The sequence below is a fragment of the Lepisma saccharinum genome, chromosome 2, assembly GCF_977018435.1.
Source record: "Lepisma saccharinum chromosome 2, izLepSacc3.1, whole genome shotgun sequence".
Classification (NCBI taxonomy): Eukaryota; Metazoa; Arthropoda; class Insecta; order Zygentoma; family Lepismatidae; genus Lepisma; species Lepisma saccharinum.
The window spans coordinates 164,552,105-164,564,756 of record NC_139230.1 but is presented as its reverse complement, the minus strand read 5'-3'; the positions used below and the strand labels follow the sequence as shown (position 1 = coordinate 164,564,756).

At 35.9% G+C, this 12,652-nt stretch overlaps 1 protein-coding gene across 1 annotated transcript in view; it reads left to right on the top strand.

Annotated features, from left to right (window-relative positions):
* LOC145984557 (dynein axonemal intermediate chain 4-like) overlaps positions 1–12,652 on the top strand; it is a 95,033-nt gene that overhangs the window by 73,913 nt on the left and 8,468 nt on the right. Inside the window, exons 12-14 of the mRNA XM_083118206.1 lie at positions 2,664–2,839; positions 8,601–8,780; positions 9,537–9,710. Coding sequence (XP_082974332.1) covers positions 2,664–2,839; positions 8,601–8,780; positions 9,537–9,710 — 530 coding nt within the window. The remainder of the gene's footprint in view (positions 1–2,663; positions 2,840–8,600; positions 8,781–9,536; positions 9,711–12,652) is intronic.

The window sequence follows — 12,652 nt, the reverse complement described above, 5'->3', positions numbered from 1 at the left end:
TCAATTTAATATCATGAAATCTGCATGAGCTACAGAGACAAAAATTTGGTGAATGTATGACCTTTAAAATACAGGAAAACCTCATTAATTCAAAGTTCATGGGACCAGAATTATCCAAACTATGAAATATATCCAATGACAATGCTTTATTGACAGGTCTTTTGTAAGTATCAGGACCATTGGGCCCTTGACTTACTATCATGTTCTTACAGAGTAGTGTATGTACAGTCACGGACAGTTCTGGGTTTTAATGAATGCATTGACTTTCAATGGAATCATTACAACCCATCAGTGTCTGTGACTGTTCAACATTGCTCTTGCTATAACCCAGGTTGACTTTTGGCCGAGATTTGAAGAATAGTTCATTTGTATTATTTCACTAATTTGAAATTATTTAGTTCCTTGTTATCATTTTGCATTGAAGGAGATGGAAATAATCACAATTATTTCTCTAGTCATACAATAGTTTGGTACAGTGATGAAAAGTTCTAATCACAAACTACATTAATTTGTTCATCACTTTAAAGACACATTAAACATAAAGTAAACACATAGAATAATAACAATGACAACAATATGTAAAGTAATAACAAAATCACAATCTGTGCTTCTATAGCTGCACTATTAAGTCACACTAATCTGCCACATTCAAAACAGTACTTTGAATTTCTCATGAATGGTAAGAAAAGTTACATAATATATTAATACAATAACATTTTCTTGAATTTAGTTGTGGTCAAAATTTTGCGGCATAGAGTGGGACATGTAGGACTGTAGTCGAGTTGCAATGCCCCGAATTACTGGATTTGGATGCTGTTGTATCTGAGTCCAGAAGTTGTAACACATGGCATATATAGCAGGTTGAACAAAATCCAGTTCAAGGTCCTCATGGATTCGTGTAAGGCGAGTATGTCGGCTATGACCAGTAATAAGTCGGGCAACATTATTCTGTGTAATCTGCAATTTCCGTATGACCGAAGGTCGGAGATGACCCTAAGCTGGTGCTGCATATAGGAGTGTGGAATGTACCATCATCTTATACACATTAGGGATGGCCAGATCTGGATCCTGGCAGATCCGAAATCCAGATCCGGTTGGTTCCAGATCCTAAGGATCCGGATCCTAAAATTTTTCGGATCCGGATCTGGTACTTTTGGATCTGGATCCGGAATTTTTGGATCCGGATCCGTTTTGCCATCCCACATGCGCTTCTTTGGAAAGTAAGAATGTGTTTATAACATATTGTTACATGCTAATATATGTACACACACACGCACACACATATATATATATATATATATATATATAATGTACATACATACACTTATATATATAATGTACATACATACACACATATATATAGTGTGTGTGCGCGCGTGCGCGATTTGTAATTAATTAATACACTTACAAGGGAGGTCTAAGTCCCCCCCTCCAATTTCCATGAAACTTGGCAGGTGTATAGATGCCCCCCCCCCCAAATGTCAAGATGAGGAGAAATTGAAGTGGGGATCTGACCCCGAAAACCACATAATATGGCATAGGAAGAAACAGGGGGCATAGGGCCTCTCTATACACCTGTCAAATTTCATGGGAATCGAAGGGGGACACAGGGGTCAGATAATCCCCACGTCAATTTGTCCTCATCTTGACATTTGAGGTGGGTTTTGCCCCCTAAAACAGTTTTTTAGCCGAACCAAAAAAAAAAAAAACACGCATTTCTTCCTTTGGGCCCCTCTATACACCTGCGAAGTTTCATGAAAATCGGGGGGGGGGACACAGGGGTCAGATCCTTGCTTCAATTTGTCCTCATCTTGACATTTGAGGGGATTTTGCCCCCTAAAACAGTTTTTAGCTGAAACACAAAAAACACGTATTTCTTCCTTTGGGCCCCTCTATACACCTGCCACATTTCATGAAAATCGGAGGGGAACACAGGGGTCAGATCCTCACTTCAATTTGTCCTCATCTTGACATTTGAGGGGGTTTTGCCCCCTAAAACAGTTTTTTAGCTGAAACAAAAAAACACATATTTCTTCCTTTGGGCCCGATTATACACACACCTGCCAAGTATCATGGAAATCGGAGGGGGACACAGGGGTCAGATTTTCACTTCAATTTGTCCTCATCATGACATTTGAGGGGGTTTTGCCCCCTAAAACCGTTTTTTAGCTGAAACAAAAGAAACAAGTATTTCTTCCATTGGGCCCCACTATACACCTGCCAAGTTTCATGGAAATCGGAGGGACACAGGGGAAAGGGCTGGGCTTTCACATGTGCTGAAATTTGGCATTCCACCACTCAACAAATATAGTTAAAAGAAATTGAGCAAAGGGAATTTTTACTCAAAAAATATTCTTCTTGGGCAGATCACTGTGACCACCACAATAAATCAAAGTGAATAGAAAAATGTATGTACACACAAGTTCAATTGTATGTTGAAATTTCTCCATATTGACATGAAAACACTGCATTTCTTATGCCTTTGTGATGAAGAGAACAGAACATCAAAGTGAGAGCACTTGTCCTCCTTAATATCTGTGCATGCTCTTATATACAGTTTATGTAGAAATTGTATAGGTCCTGTTATTTGTTACACAGCATGTATTAAATAATTTGTTGATTTTTTAAAATTATGTGGTTTATAATGTATTCTTTATTGGTAGATCTACACAAACTGAAAAGGGTGTCAGGCACAATTAAAGGTATCCCATTTATTACAAGTGAAGAGGTGGATGAACTTCCTTTGTTGTCTACATATTCGTCTCCATTAGTTGTCACATTTCATCCAGATGGAAATGGTGTATTTTATGTTGGAACTGATGAAGGTGTCATACACATGGTAAGTTCTAAGTTTAACCATAGCTCAATCATTTTTGGTAATTTACTAAGCAATTAAACATTGCGAGAATTGCATTTTATCTTTTTATTTTGTGGTGTTTCTTGTTTATTTGAATAAATTAAAGTATCCAGTTTAAAATGTTAATTTTTTATGTACAAACTCTTGTAGTATATTATGTTTAAGCTATCTTCTAGACATTCAGTACAGGGTAATTATAAAGAACATGAAAGATTTTTAAAAATCAGTAAAAATTAAATGGTTCATTTGCATGTAATGGATCATACACCAAATTCAAGACAAACTCTCAGAGATTTTTAGTTTTCATAAGTGTTCAATATGTCCATGCTTTGTCACATGGCACACATTTTCTGTTGTCTATTTCTGCCCACACCATAACCCCCTCTTTGGTCCAATATTTCCAAATAAGGTTCAAAGGCAGGAGAAGATAACTAAATGAGGGCTGACTACTAAGAAAAGCATACGTAACACCTCCCTTTTGAAAATCCTGGGCACTCCACTGGAACCATAATATCAAGAGTGCCTGTGCTAAAGGCAGTGGTGATTTGGTGACACAGACCATCCAGGTCTTCTGATAGTGGTAGTACATAGATGTTTCGAGTTTTAAATCCACTTTATGTACAGATACGCTAATTGGAAATGGACCTACAGCTTAAACTGGAATCCAAACCACTATGTGTCTCCATGGGGTATCAAACGTGGGACCCTTGACTACAAGGCAACGATGTTACCACTATGCCATCAGGGAGGCCTGTTGTATAGAGATGTGATCCTTGATGTAACCCAGAATTTGCATAGATCAAGTCCATTGATCTTTGGTGGCCACTGGTGTACTGTCTGGTCAGTTGCCCCACCATGCAGTGATTCAACAATACACCTGTGGCAGTAGTGCCTTTGTCATCTGTTTTCTCAAGCTTGCTGGCACAATGTCAAGAAGAAAATCTCTGAGAGTATCTTTTATTTGGGGTATGATATATTACATGTTTCTGAAACATTTAATTATACCTTGTATAATTTAGTATAAGGAAAGTGATCGAATTTCAAAATACAGCACATTACCAATGTGAAGTTTTGTGAACTGATGTTTTCCCATATTTAACATTATTTTGTTTCAGTCCCAGTGAATCTCCCACACAACTAGGGTAAAATTTCTCCCACATTTAATATTTTAGAAAACCAATATTATGTACACATCTAATTTTGCACAAGAATGGTTTCTCAGAAAGAAGACAAATAGATTTAATATTTCAGAGGTTTGAAAAGGCAGAAAGGAAATGGAATTTACTGGTTTTTGTTTAAATATTTTTTCGTTCCTCCACCATCCACCACTCTCCATTCATCAGATGACAGAGAAAATCTAGTCCAAACTATGCCATCTTTCTTCAAATCGATGTCAGTTAAACTTTAGAATATACATTATTTTCCTCACAAAAGTTATAATGTTTCAGTTTTAAAAGCTACACTTTCTGTCCCATGAAGTCTGCTGCCTACCTGTTGACTTCTTGCACTTTGTCATCATCTTTAGGTGAAGATACAAGTGATGGTCACTGGGTGTGACAGGGCCGTATCAAGGTTGGTGGAGGCCCCTGGGCAAAATGTTTGGTGGGGGCCCCCATTTTTTTATTATTTTTTACTAGGAGCTTTATTAGCTCAATATGTTAACCACCAATTTTGCAGATAGGTTTGCAGGGAGAATAGCACCGTAAAATAATGTTACAGGACAAAAATTACAGCGCTATAGCAGCAGTAAAATTTTGCGTCTAAATGTCTACAGTATATTATGAAGAGTGAACACCGTAACTACAATATATAGTAAATACTAAGGGGGTTTAGATCAGGCACGTATCTAGAAATATGTTTCGAGGGGGTCCGAACCAAGTGTCTCAGGAATAATAATAAAATAGTAATAATAAAATAACTAAAATAATAATAATAATGTTTAAATTAAAATAATTATATTAAATGAAATTAATACTAATTACAACACATAAATTAAAATTATATTATCACACGATTAGGTAAAAAGACTGTATAAGGATAGAGATATAACAGTGCATATTCATTATGTAGCTTACCTGTAGTTATGATCGGAATAACTTACATAAAACCAAGTGCCCTGGCAATGAAATTAATGTCAAATAGATGAATAATTGAATATTTATCGAATAACAAAAATAATGTTACATGTAGTTGGACAAATGTAAGTTTCTGATTAAAATTTTATGCGTATTATTTTGATTCATAGTGTATAATAAATCTTCTTTGTAATGTGATTCAAAGCCTTATGATCCCAATATAATCCTTGCCTTCTAAAAAGTTCAGAGGAAATTAATAACCATCGATTATGCAACAAATGCTAATATTTTCATTACTTAATTTTAGTACGTGGTAAGTCTTTCGGGGAGTCTGGATCCCTGGACCCCCCCCCCCCCCAAATACGTCCTTCCTGTCCTTCAAAGCCGTATGATCCCAATATAATCCTTGTCTTCCAATAAGTTCAGAAGAAATTATACAACAAATGCTAAACGAGTATATTTTCATAATTTCATTTTCGTACTTAATACATCTATTGAGTTGGGGGGGGGGGTTCCAGACCCTCAAAATACGTCCTTCCTGTCCTTCAAAGCCGTATGATTCAAATTTAATCCTTGTCTTCCAATAAGTTCAGAGGAAATTATACAACAAATGCTAAACGAGTATATTTTCATTATTTAATTTTCATACTTAATAAGTCTTTTGGGTGAGGGGGGGGGTGCCCAGACCCCCGAAATACATCCTTCTTGTCCTACAAAGCCGTAAGATCCCAATATAATCCTTGTCTTACAATAAATTCAGAGGAATTTATATAACAACGGCTAAACGAATAAATTTTTCATTATTTAATTTTAGTACTTCATAAATCTTTCTGGGGGGTCCGGACCCCCTTGACCCCCTAAATACGTCCTTGGTTCAGACGGAAACAGAGAACTGAGCAGTAGACTGTACTTACGTACATATTTCATTATAAATTATATTATTTAATAGTAAGTATTATTAAGAGTAAATATGTCACTACATATGCAGGGTCCATCTACTGAACAATTACTGGCAGGTTCGATGTGGAAATTGTAGTAACTGCACTTTCTGCAAGAAAATTCCCAAAGGCTTAACACTTAAAGACACCCTTTTCTTGCCTTTTTCGCCGAAAATTCATCTACTATATCATCGAAGTCCAATTCACGAACAAGTTCATGTTCAATGCTTAGTAAACAAAGATTGGATAAGCGATCCTGTCCCATGGCAGCATGAATCCTGTTTTTCACTAATTTCATTATTGAGAAAGATCCTTCTCCACTGCAGTTCGTTACCATTAAGACCAAATACATTCTTAAGAGAATTTCGACATTGGGAAATGTACTGCGTAACGGGTCCTTACGTACAATATTATACATAGACCATTCCATTGGGATGTCTTCCTGATGTGTGACATTGCTACTGCTTACTAGGTGTGCAAGCTGTATCAGCTCATTCTCTAGCGAGGGTTCCAGATACTCCTCGTAGATGCTCACAAGTTTGAATAAGTGTGCCTTATTTCCACACCACAGCCAAATCAATCCATGGTATCAGAGGTGCCCACAGGGGAGGATTATGGCGCAGGTTGCGACATCGAGATTGGGGGGGGGGTCCCCATTAAATAATATAAAATTCAACATTATATATTTCTCCAAAATATAGCTATGTGCAAATTTTACACCTTAAATGCACCGTATTTAATCCATTAGATGAAGAAAAGAAACTGTTTAAGGGTATTATCGAGGGGGGAATATCCAACTATTACATTTTAGGCATTAATTGACACGTGGGTTCTTGGGGGGGATCTGAATTAAACATTTAAACATTGGGGTGGACAGTATCCAACTCTAGGTTTTAGATTATTACGAAGCAATTATTTAGAGGAGGATTGAGAGTTAAATTGAGGGGGGATCCAATTCTTGTATATTACTATTGTCGTAGGCTGTTGCTGAAATTCTGGTGTGGAGACTGAGATATTTTTTTTTTAGTAGGTAATATTCACTCTTCAATATCAACAGAAAGTCTAAAATGGCCATGGAAATTTTGGTGGTAGAATTGAGTATTAAATTTAAAGGGGGAGATAGGAAGCTCTTGATAAAGTGTTAATTAGATCATAGATTGTCAAGGGATTTCTGTAGTGGAGAGAGAGTTTGAACATTAAATTTTGGAGACTGTATTTTAGCGATATGGAATCCACACGTTTTTGACCTCGAACGTGACAAAAAGAGAAGCTGGAAAAGATTAAATATATCGGGATCCTAAGAAAGTATTGACACCCCATTATTCTTGAAAGCCTGCAAGGAAATGGATGTTAAAATTTTCTTGCTCGCTTCGCTCGAAATAATCTGTTGCGAGAATGATGGTTGGCACTTTACTGAGGTGAATGTGAAGTTTTATACTACAGTTGCATTACAAGACATAAGCGATATTCGTGATATTCATTAATAACATCACTTCTTAAAATATAATGCTTAGTGTTGGTATACTGCTTAATTTAAAGCAGGTGCATTATTTGGAACAAAAATATATCGAATCTGCATTTCTAACTTCTTGTCACAGGAAAATTTTACTTCAACAAGTTAAATTTGCACTGAAGGTAAATTCCACGTAATTATTGTTATAGGATAGTAAAATAATTATATTTACCCCAAGAAAACAGGGAGGAGTTCTCTGAAAGAGCAACTGTATTATATAATCGCCCTGAGCTTAAGAAATTCTAGCTAGGGTTCTGTAATGTCCTGTGAAACAATAAGTTAAGTTGTGTTACATTTGTGTCAAATACTCAAATTGTAAGTTTTATAAACCCACTCACAAACACTATTTATATGCACATTTACATAATTTAATTTACTACATTTAACTAATCAAAGCTTTAAGTTTTCTTTTTCAAAAATCGAACAATTAAAAAGTTATGACAGTTTAACATGGTATTTCATTCAAATAGACCTCAATTATTACTTATTCATCCAAACTATTTTCGGGGGATTATGATGAACGATTTTAGGGCCAGTCTTAAGTGATGGGCACTTCTGTTCAGGGAGGAAGGGCAGATCAAGTATAGTGTTCAGTAAAGCTAAGAAAAAGTTACTTTTGGTAGACATGATGTCGTAATTTAATACTTCGTTGGAATTACGATATGGTTTGAGGGTGCGAATGATATGATTTGGGGGGACGCATGACAAGATTTTTGGGGGGATTGTGCCATTGGCCTTGGGGGGATGGGCACCCCTGCATGGTATAAAGTATACTGAGCTTCAGAAATCTACAAACAGATCGACTGAGAGCTGTGCTGCAATTCAATCCAGAAGAGTGTAGACATACAACAATATTGATTTTTTTCAAATACAACTTCTTATGTAATTTTTCATAAGCATAGCCAGCTGTTTTTTTGTTTGTTTTTTTTGGTGGAGGCCCTTCACAGCTTCCTTTTGGTGGGGGCCCCGGGGCAATTGCCCCAGATGTCCATAGGTTAATCCGGCCCTGGGGTGCGAGGTGCAGACTATGTGGTGGATCTTTCCAGAAGTGAAATGGTGGCTCTTTACTTTCCGAATATGCTTCACACTCGTATAATAAAATAAGTAAATCATGAATGTGTATACTTGGTTACTAAAGTGCATTTATTTTGTGGTTTATACATATAATTCCTATTTATTCTATAAAAACTGAATTTATGGTCTGTTCTTCTTTGCAGTGTGCATTGTACAATTCTGAAGAAATTAGGGGTATGTTTAGGGCACACTGTGGACCAGTATATTCCATTGAATTTTCACCATTCTGCAAATATATTTTTGCAACTTGTGGTGCAGATTGGACCATTAGATTGTGGATTGAGACTGTACCAGAACCAATCATTACTCTTCAACATTCAATGGTAAAGTTCCAAACTCATCATTTGGTGCATTTAGTACAATATTTATGTTATCTTGAATTGCTTCAAATGGCATCATTAAATAGCAATTTTGTTGCTTAAAGTGCAAAAAGTAAAATTAATGATTTCCATTTTTTTGATGTTTGCAAACCAAGAACTGGAAGGCCCATTACTAGTTGCACATATTTTTGGTAAATAAAAAAGCAAAATTTTGGTTCAAAAACAGAGTCAATTTCGGGTTCAAAAGCAGTAAATAAAATGAAATTTCACTGTTATAGCGGTGAAAAAGTGGCATATAAAATGACATTTTGGTTTTAAAAATGTGAATGTAATCCCAAATTTGATTTAAAAATTGCACTATTACACAAAATAAACATATGTGTCCCTTCTAATAGTACATGAAATCATTTCCAGAAGTTTATTCCTGTATAATAGGGTCCATTTTTGCTTCTCAAATGTTTGCATCAGAATTAATCAATTTTCCGTGAATTGCATAACTCACAGGATACTTCAGACTTCAGAAAGTGTCATGTTGGTATATAAACGGTAAGTTTCATGTTTAAGAGTCTATTTCGCATTTTGCAGTTCATTTCGCATCATTTCGTGACAGAAAATGGTAGGAGAATGCACCTCAAACCTTTCAGAAACATAAAAATTAACATTAGAATGTGTTATTTCACATTTCGTCTTTTCGTCAAAAACGAAATATGCATGCCTCTACCCATTACTCTAAAGTTCAATTCATTTTATACATTTCAGGCTGCAATCCAAAAGATTATATGGTCACCAATGTATTCTACAGTGCTTGCAACTATTTGTGATGATGAGATCTCAATTTGGGATATCCATCGTAAGAGACATGTCCCTGTGTCTGTCACAAAAACATCAGATTATGTACAATTATCCTCCATAGTATTTTCTTCTGAAGGGCAGGTAAGCTATGTTGTATGAACATTTTATCAGAAACGCTGTTATGAATTTGTGTAAGAGACTTAATTGCCCATGTATTTTACATACACACCAGGTGTTTGATACTTGCAAACCGTGGTATTTTATAGATTTCGAATGACACAATTATTAAAATTTTGGTGTATCTTTTTCTGATTTTATTCATTTTGGAAAACAATATTATACTCTGGCATGTAATTCATTAATTTGTAGATCTAATGATGTGTGCGAAATCTAAATTTGTGTGCATTTCTTCTGTTATAACATGACAAGTTTAAAAACAAGACACTGCAAATAGCTGTTGCACATCTTGCACCACATTTCCCCACTCCATTGTCCACAGCAACGTTGGTTCGCAGTGTTGCAACCTGGAGGGAGCGGAATGGTTTGAGGATTTTCAACGAAATTTGTATGCACTTTTTCCTGGGCTGTTTTCTATCTGTTGGAGTACAGAAATTCAGCTCACCTTTCACCAACGACTCTTTTCCTTCTTTTAAAACTTGGCCTACCCAATGGCGCTGTGGTAGCATCGTCGCCTTGTAATCAAAGGGTCCCAGGTTCGATTCACGGTGGAGGCACATAGTGGTTCGGATCCCACTTTAATCTATAGGTCCAGTCCCGATTAGCCTTACTGTGCATAAAGTGGACTTAAAACAACAAATCAATCCAATCCAATTCTTTTAAAACTTGAGAAACCATCCATTTAGATACTCCTGTGGCGGTGCTTGTGGACTCGACAACATTATACTTAACTTTATGTAACTTTTTCTGATTTTGCAAATATGTTGCAACATTGTAAACAATTTATCTGGCCTGTCCTCTAAGGGGCTTTCCAGAGCAGATTGTGGATGTCATTGGACCCAGCATGATTTGATTTTTGCATTTCAAAAATATGCAGCCAAGAGTAAAGTGCAAGAACATTTCAATGCTTTAAAAAAGAACACAGGCAAGCGTGTTATCAGATTGCCTTCTCGTAGTGATTGTTGTACGATAAACAAAAGAACCCCCACCCCACTCGGCTTTAAAAAAAACAGGCCACTGCTCGATGTCGCATTCAGAAAATGAAGTCATTCGCCCAGAAGTTTCTCTTCGTTATAAACCTTAACGCACGTGCGTAATACTACATGAAAAACTAAGTATGCTGACCAAGACAGTAATTGTTGTACTTGATGCAGAGTCTGATGAAGACCTTGCTAGAAGGTTGAAACGTTGCGTTTAGTTTATGTTTTTCATAAAATAAATTACTGCCTTGGTCAGCATACTTAGTTTTTCATAATCATGGAAACAAGGCTTAATGGTGCTGTAATACTACAGTTTATGATCTGGGCACTGCACGCATTTTCAAAGACCGGATTAAATCAAATGAACCACTGATAAACTGATATGAGCTGGCACCGTCAATCCACACAGTAAAAATTGTTTGTCATATTTGTTTTAGCTTAATTTTGCTGAGTTGGCACCACTCGTACTCTCAAGGGCAGACCATTACGTAGAAGAGTGGTGGGGAGGATGACGTAATAGTTAGTGCTCCGAAACGATCTGCGCATATCGGGACTTAACTTGTCAGGCTATAATTATGTTTATAGCCAGCTTGGTGCCCAAGTAAATTACATGGTTCACTTTCAGTCTGGCCACTGAAGTTCTAGGGTTCACATCCTAGGTGTTCTTTATGAGTGTCCCTTAATCAATTTCATCGAATCATTACTCATCCTCATCATTGCAAATTACCAAAAGTGCTAGAAAAGCAACACATATTTGCCATGTAATCACAGTCACAAATAAATGAATAACAAAATATGAAATACAAATTATGTATGTTTATGTAGTGAATTTCCATTTCAGTGTTTTTGACTGGACAACAAAAGTAAATGTTAGTTGTTGAAAACATTCAACTTGAAATTTAACTTTTCAGAAGATTTTTTTAGGAATGAAACAAGAATGATACTAGCAATTTTGTGTAGGTGTGACTCTTCATCATCCTAATTTTTTTTTTATCAAAAAATTGACAAGTGCACAATTCTGTTACTGGTGCAACTAGAAATAATTCCTTGTTTCATTCATGACTCACTGTTATAGTACTTGTAATAGAAAATATAACCCAGTGATGTATTCCGAAGGCAGTTATCAGGCTTCAGCTTCCTCATGAACATCTCACATATAATACAGTGTGTTCGAAAAATCATGCAACCAAGACTTTGAATGTGCAAAAAGTGATAGACACATGAACCTTTGTCTATGTGATTTTTTTTTAAACATTAAGCAAGAAAATGATTCTCTACATGAACATTCAGTGTGGGGAAAAGTTACTAAGGTGTGAAAAGTGTCTCCTACATGCATAATTTCTTCTATAATTTTTTCTACTTTGAAAATATATAATATATTCCAAAATGTGATCCAATGAACTTTGAATTAACAAGATTTTCCTGTATTTAATAGGTCTTACATACACCAAATCTCAATGATGAGGATGAGTGATGAGATTAATGAAGGGATACTCACAAAGAACACCCATGCCTATGCAGGGATTAGAACCTGAGACCCCTGTAGGAAATCTTGAATCATAGAGTTATGTTTAGACAGCATTGTTGATTGAAAATTCTTAACCCATTCATTCTATTTGTGTATACAATGTGTATTTCAACATTGAGATTAATCATAGACATATTTCTGTTATTTTCACCCTTCTGATTAACAGCAATTTTTAGTAATTCCTAGCAGTTGGCTTGTAACAGAGTCTGCTTGAAAAGAGTTGTGTAAATTTGATTACTGTGACTTGTTCTCTTCAATTTTTAATAACACTAGGGAAAGAGGATGTTTCTAGATTAACATTCACAAATTATGCACCCAAAAAATATACTATTTTCACACAAACAATGATTTTCACTTGTGGTCTGTAACTATTTTTCTATATTTCACCATGTCATGTG